This window comes from Dasypus novemcinctus, chromosome 14 (assembly GCF_030445035.2).
Source record: "Dasypus novemcinctus isolate mDasNov1 chromosome 14, mDasNov1.1.hap2, whole genome shotgun sequence".
Lineage (NCBI taxonomy): Eukaryota > Metazoa > Chordata > Mammalia > Cingulata > Dasypodidae > Dasypus > Dasypus novemcinctus.
The window spans coordinates 13,280,826-13,299,343 of record NC_080686.1 but is presented as its reverse complement, the minus strand read 5'-3'; the positions used below and the strand labels follow the sequence as shown (position 1 = coordinate 13,299,343).

General features: G+C 34.5%; 1 protein-coding gene across 4 annotated transcripts in view; it reads right to left on the bottom strand.

Annotated features, from left to right (window-relative positions):
- SNTG1 (syntrophin gamma 1) overlaps nucleotides 1-18,518 on the bottom strand; it is a 956,656-nt gene that overhangs the window by 18,599 nt on the left and 919,539 nt on the right. For all 4 annotated transcript variants that reach the window (XM_058275521.2, XM_023589409.3, XM_058275519.2 and 1 more), the window contains one exon: nucleotides 7,730-7,840. In XM_058275521.2, coding sequence (XP_058131504.1) covers nucleotides 7,730-7,840 — 111 coding nt within the window. The remainder of the gene's footprint in view (nucleotides 1-7,729; nucleotides 7,841-18,518) is intronic.

Sequence of the window (18,518 nt, the reverse complement as noted above, 5' to 3'; positions counted from 1 at the left end):
TTATTTTGTTGCTTGTGCTTTGGATGTAAGACCCAAGAAACCTCATCTACCACAAGATCTTGAAGAAATCTCTTTATAGTTTCTTCTAGTAGTTTTATGGTCCTGGCTTTCATATTTAGGTTTTTGATCCATTTTGAATTGATTCTTGTATAGTGAGTGAGAAATGAGTCCTCTTTCATTCTTTTAGTTATGGATATCCGGGTTTCCCAGCAACATTTATTGAAGAGACTGTTTTGCCCAGTAATGTGGACTTAGTAGGTTTGTAAAAAAAAACACTAAGTTGTAGAGGTGAGGGTTTATGTCTGGACTCTCAATTCCATTCCACTGATCAATGTGTCTATTTTTACGCCAAGACCATGCTGCTCGGGCCACTGTAGCCTTGTAAGTTTTCAAAATCAGGCAGTAAAACTCCTCCCACATCCCACTTCTCTTATAAAATGCTTTTGGTTATTTAGGTGCATTTTTCCTTCCAAAGAAATTTGGTAACTTCTATTTCTGTAAAGCAGGCTGTTGGAATTTTGACTGATATTTCATTGAATCTATAAATTATAAGTTTGGGCAGGATTGACATCTTAATGATATATAGTCTTCCAATCCATAAACAGAGTGTCTTTCCATTTGTTTAAATCTTCTTTGATTTCTTTTAGCATTGTTCTATAGTTTTCTGAATATAGGTCCTGTACATCCTTAGCTAAATTGATTCCTCAGCATTTTAATCTTTTTCTTGCTATTGTAAATGGAATTTATTTTCCTGATTTCCTCCTAAGATTGGTCATTACTAATTTATAGAAACATTACTGATTTTTGCCAGTTGATCTTGTGTTCTGACACTTTGCTAATCTCATTTATTAGCTCAAGTAGCTTTGCCATAGACATAAAAATTTCTAAACATATGATCATGTCATCTGCAAATATTGAGAGTTTTACTTGCTCTTTTCCTATTTGGTTTCCTTTTTAAAATTTTTCTTTGCCTAATTGCTGTACTAGAACTTGTAGAAAAAAAACTGAATAACAGCAGTGACAGTGGGCATCCTTGTCTTGTTTCTGATTTTAGCGGGATAGCTTTCAGTGTTTCCCCATTTTATATCATACTGGCTGTGGCTTTTTCATATATGCCTTTTACCATACTGAGGAATTTCCCTTCTATTCTTATCTTTTGAAAGTTTCTGAATTTTATTGATTGCCTTTTCTGCATCAATCCAGATGATCATGTGGGGTTTATTTTCCCTTCAATTTGTCAGTGTACTGTATTACATTAATTGATTTTCTTATGTTGAATAACCCTTGCATAACAGAAAGAAATCCCACTTGGTCATGGTGTATAATTTTTTTGATATGCTATTTCATTCTATTTGCATGTATTTTGTTGAGATTTTTTGCATCTATGTTTAGAAAGATTGGTCTGTAATTTTTCTTTCTTGTAGTATCTCGATCTGGCTTTGATATTGGGGTGATGTTGGTTTCAAAAAATGTGTTAGGTAATTTTCCTTCAATTTTCTGGAAGAGTTTAAAAAGAATTGGTATTAATTCTTCTCAAAATACTTGGCAGAATTCATCCATGAAGCTCTCCAGTCCTAGACATTTCTTTGTTGAGTGAGACTATAATTTCCTTCTTAAAGCCTGACAGGATTTAATTTATTAGATGCTGTGTTTATGTGAATCAGGAAAGAGTAACCCAAGAAAGAATTCTGATTCCTACTTAAATTGTATACTAAATATATAAGGTTACACTACTAGTGAATACTGAATATATTATATAAAGTAATGAAAATCACTTTTCCCATTTTTAATTAGAGTAATTGTCTTTTTGTTGTTGAGTTGTAAGAGTTCTTATATATCTGTATAAGGGTATCTATCAGATAAAATTTTGACAATATATTCTCCCATTTTGTAGGTTGTCTTTGCACTTGATTGACGATGGGTACTTTTTTTCCTAATTATGAAAAAGTTCTTTTAACATTCATCCATAATTTGGAATGTCATAGTCCATACGGAATATGCCTACCTAGCTAATTTAATTTGTATAACTGAAATAAGGAGAAGGAAACACTGAATAATAATTACCAGGAATATCAAATTAATTAAAATATATCCATGTATTAACATTCATCCATGACATCTCCCTGGCAAGTGTTGTGTTAGGCTTTTGGAATATTAAGATGTATGGGAACGGTCTTTAGAAGACATCTTAGTAAACAATTGCAAGCAGGGTAGAACGAAGTGGGACGGTATATATGTGATACACAGAAGTCACTTCCTCTGATTTGGAGGCAGGGTTTGAGGGCAAATTTCTCACGTTGAGTTATGGGAAAAAATAGAAATTAACAAAGCACAGAAAATGTCCAAGAGATTGGATGAAATAGAAATTAAGAAGGCACAGAAAATGCCCAAGGGATTGAATAAATCAAGTTTTTTAAAATGAGTTTCTTAAAATGTAGGAAAGGGCAGATCTGTATACATTGAAAAATCATCTTTCCTAAAGTCTTTTCTAATAGCTATTATTTATTGGATACTTCCTAATTAATTTATGCTGGTTTCTCTAAGCATGAATTAGTTCAACAATTGATAAAATGCCCTCTGTGTACAGGCACTGTGCTATTTATTCCTTATGATTTTCATGCAAGGCAGGAGCTGTGATTTGGTGATAACTTGCCCCATGTCATGTATCCAGGAAATGGGAGATTATAACTCAAGTCTACCTGATTTTAATTTTCTTTTTTATGTATTGTGCTGCTTATTCTGCCATTAAAAAAAAAAAAGAGGAAATGATGAATCCTCAAGTGACAACAAATTTAATTTTAGAAAGAAAATCATTCAAAAAAACAAGAATGCCCAAAGTAATCAACATGATACAAATACCAATAATTGCATTTTAGTCTGGCTTTAGATATGAGTGAAATTAAATATTGTTTCTATGGTAGGAGGCCCACAAGCCCTCGTTATGGCACATGACTCCCATGAGATCAGTAAAATAGTTTAATAATGCGATGCATGCTTGTGGTCTCCCTACTTTGTTCCTGGGATAGTATTTTGTTTATTGCACACACATTGCAATTACAATGGATTATAAAAACAGTTAGCAATTTTATTAGTTTTGTTAATTATTAAATTATATAATAGGATGTAAAAAATGCCATAAAAAAAGCAAGGTAAGGAGAAACAAGTATACTTTTATGTATGATGAGAATATAGAGTTTCAGTATTGAAAGTGGTGATTTATCTATTTTATAATTCTTCAAATAGTATTTTTATTTTATCAATTACATGAATTTCTGAATTTATCCTACCTTGTACTTCACTTTGCTTCCTTTTTTTTTTCTTTTTTTTTTTAATGGTACAGATTTATTTATATCCAGGGAAAATGAAACATAAATTAGCAATTTCCAGCATAAATTCAAAATAAAAATTGAGCTGAAAAATAAAATATAGGCAATGCAGACATGATTTATTTCTGACTGCTTTTTTTTTAATGTAGACACATCCTACCCAACTTGTAGATTTATTTTCAATAGTCAAATAAATAAGAAGGGTAAGTGATTCATGTTGTTCAGAGGGAGCTGTTTAGCATTTTATATATATATATATATTAATTAAAGAAGTTCTGAGCTTACAAAAGAGTCATGCATAACATACAGAATTCCCATACATCACTGTCTGCCAACACTTTGCATTGTTGTGGGACATTTTAGTACTTATAAAATATCTAAGACATCAGCAGAGATGATCCTAGCAGTTACACACCAGTATTGCTAAACTATTCTATGGAGTTGGCCACCATTGTGCTTGGTTAGTGCTTAGGCCATATGTTGTTAAATACACATGGAAGTAAGTGTTCTTATTCCTCAGTATAGAAGGCATGCTGATATAAGGGAAGTTAGGTAATATACCAAACATCATACTCTCCCACTATTTTCAAAATCTGTTCTTTCCACTCCTACACAACAGCTTCTTGTCAGTTTAACCAACTATCTTTTCTGACACCTGCTCTTAATGAGTGGAACTGTTAAATAATGCTTTAAAGGACAATGACAAGATAAATTACATTTGGTAGCTGACAGGTATCTAATAAATAGTAAACAAGTAAATATAATTTGCTGCATTTGAAATATATGTCACATTAATTGGAAGTAGAGGTTATTTTCTGTAGCGAGTAAAAAATTCTCTTTAAAAATCTCCAAGTGTAAATATCATATTTAATAACCATTAGATTGCGTTTATTCTTTAAGGTTCATATTGTCACTTAAAAGGCCATTAGTCCATTATAATACTTTAGAAGAGATATGACCTATCCGCAGTCATACTGCTGCCCGTGCCTGGTGGCTGAGGTTCCACATTAAAAAAATAGCAACTGAAGCGATAGTAACAGACTTCACCAGGGTTACAGTAAATCCAGTTTTGAACAATTAAGAAATCTACCCAGAGCTAAAGGGAAATAATTTTTGAGGCTAGAAACACATTTTAGTGTAGTAATATTAAGACCTTGACCGAAAGGGGAAACGGTAAACTAAAATGAGTTTTTAGGGTGGCAGACTTGGCCCAGTGGTTAGGGCATCCGTCTTCCACATGAGGTCTGCGGTTCAAACCCCGGGCCTCCTTGACCCGTGTGGAGTTGGCCCATGTGTAGTCCTGATGCGCGCAAGGAGTGCTGTGCCACGTAGGAGTGCCCACGTGCAAGGAGTGCACCCCGTAAGGAGAGTCGCCCAGCACGAAAGAAAGTACAGCCTGCCTAAGAATGGCGCCACCCACAAGGAGAGCTGACACAACAAGATGACGCAACAAAAAGAAACACAGATTCCCGTGCCTCTGACAAAAACAGAAGCGGACAAAGAAGACGCAGCAAATAGACACAGAGAACAGACAATCAGGGAGGGGAGGGGAAGGGGTGAAAAATAAATAAATAAATCTTTAAAAAAAATAAGAAGTATAATGATGTTGCTAAAGAAAAAGATGTACTCATGTCTGAAAAAAAAGAGTTTTTATGGCTGAGAGATTTCAAAGTGAGTCAGGAGGTCATTCCAGAGGTTATGCTTATACAGATCTTAGTAGAATCTCACTTACAGTCACAGTAAACTGTGCTTCAAATAGCGGGACTCCTGACGGCTCTAGAGACTTCCAAAACTATAAGCAGGGCAGACAGCTCAGAAATTCGGCACCTTGTCAGTGGGCATTAATTTGGAATTTACGCTCCCCAATGTAACGGAGTTAGGCTCATTTACAGGTTCTCTACACTTGGTTCTTCTGCCCCTTTTATTTGAACCTATAATTAGCAATATACTTGATAAATATATGTCTCAGAGACTTAAATCTTTGGTCCATTCCTGTATCAGTTGAGCCCTGAATTTCAGCAGAGTTGCAACACCTACTATCCATTGCATTGGACTCACCCAGGACAACTAACCAGGAGATGATGATGGCCAATGCCCATTCCAAGGAACAGAGAGAGTCTGCAACTGCAAGCAAGACAGCTCCATCCATCTGCCCCATGGGATCTAAACCCACTCTCAATTAGAAGCAGAGTGGGTATCACCACCCCCAAATCCTCAAGATTGGGAATGAACAATGGATTAACTTAGACATTATTATTCTATTATAGATCTATTATTATCCTAGCAATGGAAGAACTTTTACCATTGATGTGGAGGCAGTGGCCACCGGAGGTTCTGAGGGGAGGGAGAGGGAAGAATAGGTGTAATATGGGGGCATTTTTGGGACATTGCAATGACAGATACAGGTCACTTTATATTTTGTCTTAAAGTACAAAATTGTGGAAGACAGAATGTAAACTACAATGTAAACTGTAGCCCACAGTTAGGAGAAGTTCTTCAATATGTGTTCATCAATTGCAATAAAGGTACCACATTAATGAAGGATGTCATTAATGTGGGAAAGTGTGGGAAGGGGTGGGGGTGGGGCATAGGGGAGTCCCCTACATTTTTAGGTAACATGTATGTAATCTAAAAGTCTTTAAAAAATAAAAAAGTAATTTAAAAAAAAGAATCAATCTGATAACCAGTGTGAGCTGCTAGCACTCAGTGAGTGATCAAACCATGGTAGCCAGGCAAAGGAAAAAAGGAACAACAGTAAGAGATGAAGAGAAGGCAGCTGCATGGACATGTAAAAGGTTTAGGAGAATGGCCTACTGCGTGGACTGTGGAAGAGTGTGGGCTATGATGTGGACCATTGACCATGAGGTGCAGCGGTGCTCAGAGATGTATTCACCAAATGCAATGAATGTCTCATGATGAAGGAGGAGGTGGTTGTTATGGCAGGAGGAGTAGGGGGAGGGGGGTGGGGGGTATATGGGAACCTCATATTTTTTAATGTAACATTAAAAAAATAAATAAAGGCAAAAAAAGGTTTAGGAGAGAGGTCCACTGGAAATACAGATTTGAGGGTGATTAGACAAGTTAGAAGAAGGGAGTGGATGGGGTTGCATCCATTTATCTATATTTTATATAGATCTCTCTCTATTTCAAGCCTATCTCCATGCCTATAGCTATGTCTATGTCTATGTCTCTCTCTCTCTAACTATATTTATATCCATATCTACATCTATCTATCTCTCTATATTATATCTATCTATATAAATTGGAGACAAACATAAGCAAGAACACAAGAAACACCAATGTTTTAGGAAAATGCAGAGTGGGGACGATGCCAGTAAAGGGAAGTTCTATCCAGAGGTCTCAACATTAAATATTCCACAGTCCAGTAATGGGTAATCAGACAAACCTAATGACAAACATAAGACAGGAATGAGGAACCATCAGATCCAAAAGAAAGGTAAAGGGAACAGTGTTAGCAGATATGTAAGGCAAGAAAGGAGTAAACTTTTAAAAGGAAGAATGAGAGTTTATTTGACCTGAATATAGAACAAGGTTACGAGAAACTGAGACAAGAAAATTACAGTGTTATTCCTTGGAAGGCTTTGAATATCAGGCTAAGACCTTTTCTCCTTAGTTTAATAGGTAAAGGAGTGTAATAGAATAATTTAATCCATAGTTGAAAAACTATCTTGGATTTTCATTTCCACAGAATTAAATTTTTGCTATGATATTTATCTTTTTCATCTGTACTAGAATGATCTAAAATTGTCATTTTGAATTTTACAGTAATAGAAAGAATCCATATCTTGAGTATTTAAAAATATATGTATTCATAAAATGAAAGTAGTAAATCTTTCAGATAAGTAAACAGCATACATCATATATTTCAGGAAATTGAAAAATGGAATGGGACAAAGCAAATAGCATCCACCTAATTGATATTTTTAGATACATAATTACAAATAGAAAACTTGGATTGATTTTTTAAGATGTTCTTCCGGTAAGGATTTTTATTCATATTCAAGGAGAGAATTAATGATGATAAACTAGAATCAGAGTTTTTTTAAGTACTTTAAATTGTTGTTTTTTAATGTGAAAACAACCTAGAAATTGAAAGTTCCTATTTTAGTTTTCAGCATGTTATTTTAGTGTGATATAAATTCACTTCCTAATAAATTAAAACTGATAAATTAATTGTGGGATATTTACTAAATTTTTTCTTTCAGTGAAAATTAGCTATTAAAATCTTAAATTGAATCTATTCTTATGAGCATGAAGGATATTCCAAGATAAACAGAGTGTATGTGTTTGCTCTTTTATTTCTCCTGAATTTTCTGCCCCTTCTTTTTTAATGGCTTTAATGTAGTTAGAGGTAGATTATGTGATTAATTTCTTCAGTTTACCTTTGCTTCAATCTGTTTAGTATCTGGATTCTGAAACAAAAATTTGATTTTGCTCTTGCCATCATCTGAAGAACCTTTAAGCTGAGAAAACTTATACCTCCAAAGAACAGCCTAAGGGGAAAAAAAGAAACAAATGAAAGTCAATGCAACTAATATCTGCATTACCAATAAATAGTTTATTTTCAAGTGATAAAAATTAGTGAGTTTTCTATTAAAGTATAATATAGTGAATTAAAATATATTTATCAAAGCCTATCATGTAATATAGACTAGATCTTTTTATTTCCAGAACTGAAATTTCATACTAATAAAATAATTATTTCAAAATATAAAATTAAATCACACTGAGTATCTTATCTTATTTTAAAACGAAAAAAAAATCAGTTCACTTAAATCATGTGCCAATGCCAATGACTAAATAAAAGCACCTTGTAGTTGTTTCTTTTGCTCTTATCAGTAAGGATGCTGAGATGATTTTCAACAGAAAATTCCGTTGCTTTCTCTTGAAATTCAAATTAACATCTTGCAACTTTCTCAAGATGAAATATTTGTCTGAATGAAAAATCATGACAAAAATTTGCATGCTGCTTTCATGAGTTTGGACTAGAAGAAGCATTTTATAGAACTTTGCCCAACTGTCTATCATATCTTTGAAAGCAGAGCCTTTATCTGAATTATACTTTACAAAAACAGGGTTCTATAGTTGAAAGTAACAAATATCTGTTATCTTTCCAAATAACAAGATGGAAAAAGTAGGTAAATTGGCAATAAGTCGAAATTGTCCATTTCCTTATTTCATTTTTGTAATGTGAATAGTCCTATTTCCTGAAAGTCAATGCAGTACTTTGTTCTTCACCTTGTCCTGGAACTAAAATCATGCCAAAATAAAATACTAAACATATCAATCATCAAAGTGCAAAATGACATATGAATGTTCAAACAATCACACAACTTACAGTTTCTTTTTAAATTCTACTAAAGCACCATCCTTAAATGGATTATATAAAAATATTTAATGAATTATAGTCTCAAGTAATTTTCAAAGATGACTTCTAAATAGATCAAAGGAGCCAGTGGTATAGATGAGCAGTGTCCATCTCACATTTTTCTTTGCTATAAAATGTGAACCCCCAAAATTACAGAAACAAGCATCTATGCACATATGAACACATTCACAATATCTTATAATGACTAAGATAAACATTTTATGAAAATGAATTTCAACAGATAACTAGGACATTTTAAAACAGGTTTCTCAAAGCACTAAAAAGAAAATGAGCAGATCTTTCAATTTGAAAATATTATCACCTTGTCAAAGTAATATATAGTTTCTGGCAAAATGTCTGTTTTCCTCCAAAATTCTCATATTGACATTGAGAAAATTGGACTGGTAAAGTTTGTAAAGTTCATTCAAAGAAAAAATGAAAAATAGTGAGGAAATGTTTATCTCAACTAACAATTGCATATCAAATATTCATACGCATGGATTTTCTCTCATGGTGTTTTCAGCATAGTCATATCGTGTTTATAATCACCAGACATCCTCCATGACCTCCATTTGCGCACACACTGTTTTAATGGTTGGGAGTAACATACAGGCTATGACTTGGGTTTTTTCCTGTTGTTCTTTTGGTCTTGTTGCAAGGGGAATAAAGGAGTCTTTCGTTGTCTTTAAGCACTTCATTTTTTAAAAGTGTGTTACCAACTAGTAAATATCTGTGTGCTTCAAGAGTTAAAACTTTTTGACATTATTCATTGGAGATAAAAATCTGAGGACTAGAGTAGCATTTATAAAGCTAAAAGGAGAGAATTCTCCAATTCTATAAAGAAATGATATAAGATAATAGAATTTGTATCATATTGGGTATAGAACCAATCTTGTTATTTTATTGATCTTGATTGAATAATTAATACATAATATAAGCACAAGAAAAGGTAGAATCCTGTGTCCCCATTGACTTTATATTTTCTCTTAAATATCAAATCCCATATACGAATATTTAAAAAAAAAACAAAACCACTGCTACCACCAACAAAAAAATCTTGTGTTTTTATTTTGGCTAAATTTCTTAGGCACTCTATGTAGCCTGGCAAACATGAACGCATTCATACTGGTCATTTCAAGAAAAAGTTTAAAAACAATCCTTTAAAAAAAAACTTTCAATTAGTTCACTCACCAATATCTGAACATATCAGGAAGATTTGACACAGTACTATTGCAGCATAACTCTTTCCTGGTCAAAGTCAAGGTTTTATGCTATCTTTGAGAAACTTTTAGAATTTATATAAGCCTATAGCATATTTTAATTCTTTCCCAGATGTGGAGGTGCAAGAATAATTAAAGGACAGCTTCTCTGAAACACACTTTTGTATTAAAACTCATGTCTTATTAGATCAATATTCCTTTTTAGAAGTGTTTAGAGTTATTTGCTTGAAAACCATTCAACCAAAATTACAAATGTAGGTTTAGGTACCATACAATCTATATAAGAACTAAATCATAAATTAAAAAATAACATGGATTGATCACTAAGTTTCAGTTTTTAAAGAATAATATTGAGTTACTTGTAGTAATATTGAGGGCTTGGGAAGCGAACTTGGCCCAGTGGATAGGGCATTGTCTACCACATGGGAGGTCCGCGGTTCAAACCCCTGGCCTCCTTGACCCGTGTGGAGCTGGCCCACATGCAGTGCTGATGTGCACAAGGAGTGCCCTGCCACGCAGGGGTGTCGCCTGCATAGGAGAGCCCCACGCGCATGGAGTGCACCCCATAAGGAGAGCCGCCCAGTGCGAAAGAAAGTGCAGCCTGCCCAAGAATGGTGCCGCCCACACGGAGAGCTGACACAAGGTGATGCAGCAAAAAGAAACACAGATTCCCGGTGCCGCTGACAGCAACAGAAGCAGACAAAGAACATCTAGCAAATGGACACAGAGAGCAAGCAGACAGACAACGGGGGGGGGGGGGGGGGGGGGGGTTAGGGAAGGGAAGGGGAGAGCAATAAATAAAAAATAAATCTTTAAAAAAAATAGTCTGTTAAAAAATATTGAGGGCTTGATATATTGGTCTGTTTTCTTTTATTAGGCACTACCTATGTTCTTGAGGGATTCTTGGCCCTGTAATTGAGAACACAGCAGGATGGGAGTTTGATATTTTCTTGATGGTTATGTGGGTCTCCACCCAAAGATATAACACACTATGACAAAATGAACACTTACATATTCCATAGAAGCCTACCCCAGCTGCTCCCTGTGTCGTGTATCCCCACATCTAACACCCTACACCAGGAACCCTCCCCTGCCATATTTGCCAAAAAACATTCCGGACATTGTAGCTTTAACCACAGATCTGCAAATCCCCAGAGTTCACCTACTCCTTCCCCTGACCCTTCCCCCAGTTCCATAGATAGTCCAACCTAACACCCCCAACCTACTTCCCCTCACAGACCAGCACTGCCGATAGATAGATATATATGCACCCCAGTTGAAAGTATAAAGACATATTTTGGAGTAAGGTTAGGTTTTAGATGTTACAGAAAAATCAAGAAGAGCATAGAGAGTTCCCATATAACCTGCATCTAGTTTCCTATATTAATATTTTACATTAGTATGGCAGATTGCCACAGTTAATGAAGCAATATTGGCACACTATTATTAACTAAATTCCATACTTTATTCAGATTTCCTTAGTTTATATCTAATGTCTTTTTCTGTACTAGGATCCATTCCAGTATACCACATTATATCTAATTGTCATGTTCCCTCAAGCTTCTCTCGTCTGTGACAGCTAAACAGAGTTTCCTTCTTTTTGCTGACCTTGGCAGTTTTGAAGAGTGCTGGTGGGATATTTTATAGGTTATCCCTTTTTGAGATTTGTCTGATGTTTTTCTCCTGATTAGACTAGTCCAATATTAATAAATAAATAAAATGGACCAGTAGTTTTTGGTCATGTTCTCAGTGAATATTTCTTTGAGGTTGCATGTAAGGCTTACTATTTGAATGGGGAGTGGGGATGTGATTATTGAACTGGGTTGGTTGGTCTTAACATGACTCAACAATTCATTTAAACATGAAGCTATGTGAAGAAAATTATAGCTTTAAAAGTACTGATATTTCATTCCTTTTATCAATAGTATTAAAAATATTTGTATAATGACTGTTAAATATATGTAAAATATACTCAGAAATACTTCATTATATTTTTACCTAGTACATATTTTCTTTTTATTCACCCACAAAACTCTATTTTGTATTCCACCTTTAAAAATTTCCTATTTATCAACATTTTACATGTTGCTTTAAATCTCGGTAATAACATAGTTGTATGAGATCCTTTTCAGTTCACAAACTCTAATGTTACTTCTCAGACTCCTATTGTCAGACATAAAAAGTTGCTTCTGATAATATTTTGTTTTGTTTTGTGTTTCAGCTTTTCTTTCTACACTCTCTTTTCGGGGATCTCATTCATTGCTATAGATTAAGTATCTCTCCAGATAGATAGATAGATAGATAGATAGATTTTGATGATACACAAAATTATCACAAATTATGATGTCTCTCCTGAACTTCAGAATCATATGTGCAAATATCCATTTCACATCCAATTTAACAAGTGCAAAACGGTTCCTGATACACACAGCACCCAATCCAACATAGCCATTAATTTGCATTTCCTATCTCAGTTCCTGATACCACTAACTCCATATAAATGTTTCTCAGAATGCAAATCTAGATATCAGAAGGTCATACAAACAGAGTAGATATACTTGATCGGGCCCTTTTACTCACTCTTGTTTCTTCACCTCCACGTTATCATCTGAATCCAAATAAGTATCTTTATCAACATGGCATCCACTCTATCCCAACTACCATCACCTTTTGCCTGGATGCCAGTAACAGCCTCATTAATTTTCGTCTAGTTCCAAGCACTTGCTTCTATAATAAGATTTCCACATGGTAGCTAGCTCAAGATAGGTTTCCACTAGAAATGCTCCCATGACTTCTGGTTGTTAAAAATAGATAAAATGCAAACTATTTAACATGGCAGAGAACCAGCATTGCAGAAGGGTCAGTCACTGGGTAGAGGTGGGGCAAATATTGTGATTCTAGGCTAGGGCAGGTACCTTGGCTGTTCTGCAGCTACCATCTCACCATCTCATAAGGTTTTACTTCCACATTTCTTTCTAGAATATTCTAGAACAACAGCAAGAGGGCACATTCCTTTATTCTTGGTCCGCTCTTCCCTCTCAGGCTTAATTAGGCATGTGGCTGAATAACAGCTCCCAATTTTTGGAACCTCTGAATGTTACCTTATGTGGCAAAAGAGACTTTACCAATATGAGTAAATCAATGGTCTTTTGATGGAGAGATTTTCCAAATGGGTCCTAGAGGTAATGACAAATGTCCTTATAAGACATAAGAATATAGGGGACTGGATTCTGGAAGTAGGAGATGTGATGAAGGAAACAAGAGTTTAAAGTGATATGAAAAGAAGGACAGTGCCAAGAAATGGAGATGTCCTCCAGAAGCTGGAAAGGAAAGAAAGCAGATTCTCCAATTAGAGCCTCCAAAAGGAACAAGCCCTGCACAAACTTTGACCTTAGTTTGGGAATCCAGAAATGTATGAGAATAAATTTTCATTGTTTTAAGCTACCTAGTTTGAAGCAAATTATTAAAGCAGCAGTAGGAAACTAATACAGAAACAGAATGCATTTCCAGCCTTTCCTATAGCTATATAGCACAACATGACTAAATTCTCAACAACAGAATGCAAATCAAACTGATGAGCCCAAATTTTCTGTTACTAGGTTAAAAGAACATTGATTGTCCTCTAACTCTGAATTCAGATTTAGAGGACTATGGATCATATCCAGTAAGGATCATATCCTGTAAGGAATCAGGATATGATCCGTATTTGGCCACATAGGTGAGAAAATTACACCAATAGGGCCCTGGAGGAATGTGAAGGAAGAGTTCCATTCCTTGACTGACTGCCTCTGTGGAGATCCCTGAGAGAAAATTAAATGTCTACCCTACTTAAGCCACTGCATTTTTAGTCTTTTTGTTACAGCTGCTTGTACTTTTGAACTTGCTATATTCTTTGCAAGTCCTCTAGTTCTAATATATCTGGTTTCTCATTATTGGAGTATTTTCTTGGTGAGTATATCTAAATTAGTTACCTGTCCATGTCATTTTTATTAAATTATAGTATATTGTGCTATTTCCCACATACCTAATAATATCTAAAACGTTGTGCCTGTATCCCACCTCTACTCTGCACTCATCACCACCAGTAAGATGCAATTTCATTCACAGCTGTTCAGCTGCACATAGTAAAAACTCTCTAAATATCTATAGGGTTAATGGGTCAGGAACTATGTATGTTTTAATGTAGTACAATATATAATTCCAAGTTACTTTTCAAAAGAAAAATATAGAATTTGAGTTCTTCCATGCAAATATAAATGTATTACATTCAACATAATTGTACCATCAGAGGTATCATAAATTTCACATTTGACACTATCATGTGCACATCTTACTAGTTTTTACTTACACCCTCCAGGGCAACAAGTTAAATCAATGTGTTCCACTAAGTTGTAATTATTTCCCACAAAATTGGACAGAGTGGAGGGCTGACCTTGAAACAAAGGAAGTTGCTGAGCCTGGGGGCACAGAGCTGAGAGTCTCATAACGATGTGCAGAAGATTTGAACACTGGAGGAGGGAGGAAACTTCAAACCACAACTGAACTTGAATGCAAAAGGAAGAACTCTGGAGGAGGTCCAAGAAGCTTACCAGACTGAAGGTGAGGACCAACATGTCTAAGCAGGGCACACATCCAGGAATCTGCTTTGGGGACAGGAACATGTGGGTTTGGAAATACTTCTGAATCAAATGCAGAGTGAAACGTGGAGGGAAGAGATGAGCACATGAGGGATTCCCTAGAATAAGTACACAACCTTGGTTTTGGAGCTTATTTTATGAACAAATTAAGGGCCAGAAGCAAAAAGTTAATTGAAATAAGTTAATTATAAAACTTAACAAGTTTTCATTAATTTAAAATTTTATTCTGGTAAATACAATGGATTTATTGCTTAAAGAAGCTAATATTGACAAATACATACAAATAAAATTCATGTGAAATACTTGTTAAATATCAATAGATTAAGATAAGCATGTTGTTCTATAAATATTCTATTTGTCCCTATATACCATGCATGCAATTGCAGTAATAAGCATGGAATTTTACCTTTATTGCACTAAATTCAAGTATAATAACTGAGATACAAGTAGGTAACACAGATTGGGTATGAGTGATTTAAAAGTTATTCTGAAAACAATATATTTCTGGGATCCATTATGAGTCAACACTTTAAAATGTTCACATTTTGTATATATTAATAAAAATAACAAAAACATTTATGCCTTAATGACTCGAAAAGCATCAAATAATATACAAATAATATTGAGGGAAACTAAATTTATATAAAGGGTATCATTTAATTTTTATCTACTTATTCACTTTTAAGGACATGCAATTGAAAGATGCGGAGAAATGCACACTGAAGTAAAAACTATGAAGTACAGTAAATGTTTCCAATCTTAGGTTGGACATAGTATACACATTCAGTCAATATTAGCTCCTGGATTTTGCAAACCCAGTGATCTCTGCTTTCACTACAACACTTTGGCTAAGGGATCTTGGTTTTGTTTTGGAACATTCCAGTCACAAGTTGTAAATTTAATTTTGTGGAACTTGAGGGAGAGCAAATCCAAAAGGAGGATCATATAGGGAAGGAAAAAAACTTACAAAAACATACGGGGAAAAAAGATAAAATCCAAACAAATAGCAATATATGGAGAAACGTCTAAATTGTTTGAAATCTGGAATTTGATTCTGTAATCACACACACATTTTAAAGTTTTATAGTAAATGTTCATGGACTAGACTTGCAATTTTTCACCTTCCCATTGACTACTAAGAATATTTTCAGGAATGAGACTCACTTAAGTTTGTTTAAGAAGGTAGTTTTTTCCACAGACTACATTTCAAGAAATGTTGATATAAGCACTATATGCCAAAATATTTAATGAACCTATATATAGTTATAATAAATTCAAAATAATGTATTGACTTACTAAAGCATGTTGTTTGTTTTTGATACTCAAAAGTAGTGATTACCTCAATATATTCTTTGGTTGATTTTTTAAAATGATAAATATAAATTGTATCTTGAATTTAAGGGTGTTTAAATCTGTTTAAGTTTCTAAAAGCTGTTAGTAAATATATCTTAATGTATAAAGAAAGAACAATAAAACAAATCATGACACATTCAATATTGTAGGCATAACATAGTCATTGAAGACTGCCAAAAAAGAAAGTTATAGGAAATAGTAAATGCTAATTGATCAAAGTGCTTTCAAATTAAAGAGTAAGAAAGAACTATATATTCTGTAAAAGAATAATTTGCCTCTGAGCTACTATGCATAATAAATAAACTTTAGTTAAAACAAGATGGACAAACCTTGGATGCAGTCTCATTTGGGGTTAATACTTTAAGGTCACCATCCTTAATCAGTTAGTAATCCTAATCAAATATGCTTACAAATTATGATGAACCCATGTGAGAATGAAGATGAAATGCTGAAATCTTATCAAGTAGAATTTTCAAGTGAAAAGAGGACATAATGAGGCATATAATAAGTAATTTATCATCCATTTTTGACACTGAATAATTTGATGGGCAAACATATGGACGGATCACAGAATTTAAAACACAGGAGCAAGTGAAGCCTTCTGAGAGTTCCTCACTGTCCTTCACTGGAGCATCATCTTTGTTAACTGTGTGAATGGGCAGAGAAGTGAGCTAGGACCTTTCAAACGTCTTCACTAATCCTCCCAAGGGCCATGCGACAGCTAGTGTTAGAGACATTTCCCTGAAGATACAATCAAGGAGACATCACACACCTTCATAATATTTCACATCTAAGAACTGAGAGTCAAACCTAAGTATGTCATTCTCCATCATTCACGTTTCTTCTTTCATTCCAGTCTGCTTCTTTGATTTTTTAAAAATAATTATTTTCCTAACCAAACATCAGAGACTCACTTATTCACTTAATGAATATAATTGAGAATTCATTGCTCATTCCTGACTCCTTTCTTTTAATAGAGGAGAGAGTCATTCTCATTTAGTATAAGATACTAAACTCAGGACAGTAACTCACTGACTTTGTCAAGCAAAAGTGTGTTCTGAGATCTCTCTTCCCTTATAATGGCATTGCTATTTTAGGCTTTTATCTCTATGAGTTAAAAGGTTCCCATATGCTATTCATTTGGGTATTATGCATTGTTAGATTTGGCTCACATTTTGGAAATGTCAGTGATCTAGAGAACTTCAGTGGAGGTGGGGAGAGCCTGCACTTACCCTGTATTTTTGTTACTTGTAACACAGATTTTCAAAGCTGGCAGTTAGTTCCTTCAGAGAATAGGGAGGCAAAGCTAACTACATCTAGCTACATCTGAAAAACTAAACGTTGAGCACAAATGGGGAAAATAATCACTGATATATCCTTTATCTCTGCAGAAAAAATTTTCTAATCAGTCCATTGTTTTCAGGCCTGAAGTTTTCATGCCCTCAGAAAAATTCCTCCTTTTAAAGAAATTGAGCAACTTTTATATATGAAGGTAAACTAAACAAAATGTCAACTACTTTATGGGAAATAGGGTATTTCTCTATGCACAGTGGAAAAATACTTGAAAGAATAATTTATATGGTTTATAACTTCTTACATAGAACCCTTTGAAAATCACAAGAAAAGCCCAGTGAAGGCAGGTTCCTTTTTATACTCACCCATGATACCAATCATCTGCTATTTTATATTTAACTCAAGTGTGCCTAGCAATAATTACAAACGTATGTTTTTATTTTTAGAAAATTGTTTTGCCGGATCATCTGGTTCATCAGCCAATCAAACCTTCACAAACAAATCTATTTCCATACTCTATTATCCTTCTACTTTGGCAAGAAACCCAAGTACAACCATTGTCTCTTGTCTTATTTGTCCTTTATACCCAAGAAATTAACTTGAGCAATCATTAATGCTCTAAAAAGTGGCCCTTTGTTTCTTTTCTCACAGGTGATTGGAGATGATATTTGGTAGATAACCAATATATATCTTTTTTTTTCAAACTAATCGTTGCTCATATTTGTACCTCTTTTTATTGATTTTTCATTCACATGAAATTTGTTAATATGAAATATTTTCTTGGACTTAGTTAATTATATTTTTGCTAACACCAGGACTTTGTCACTTTATAACTGTGAGTTTGAGTGGTGCTGATGAATAAAAGGGTAAAAATGAAAACAAAAGTTTACAGAATTGGATAAAAGCGTATGGCTCCCTTTCCCTCGTTTCCTTAGGGGGTATGACATTCATTAACTCGCCCGTTACTGTTCACTGCTTTAATACCGTATGCTCGAACTGGGCTTGACTCTGGACAAAGAGATTAAAGCTCATGTCTCTGCCAGACTCAGTTGAAATAGGTTGGGAGGACTGTTATATTTGAGGTATGCCATCTATGCAGGGGACTCTAAATCACATTGGTGAAGGAGGGCTTCCTGAATTAAGGTAAACATTAAAAGATTAATGTAAGCACGGGAGTGCTATATGTGAAAGTGTGGAGTACAGCTGACACGTGAAATGCTTTTGGGAGATGGGGAGTGCCAGATATGATGCTAAACTACAGACAGAGACCAGAACCCTAAGATGCTTCTATACTATGCTA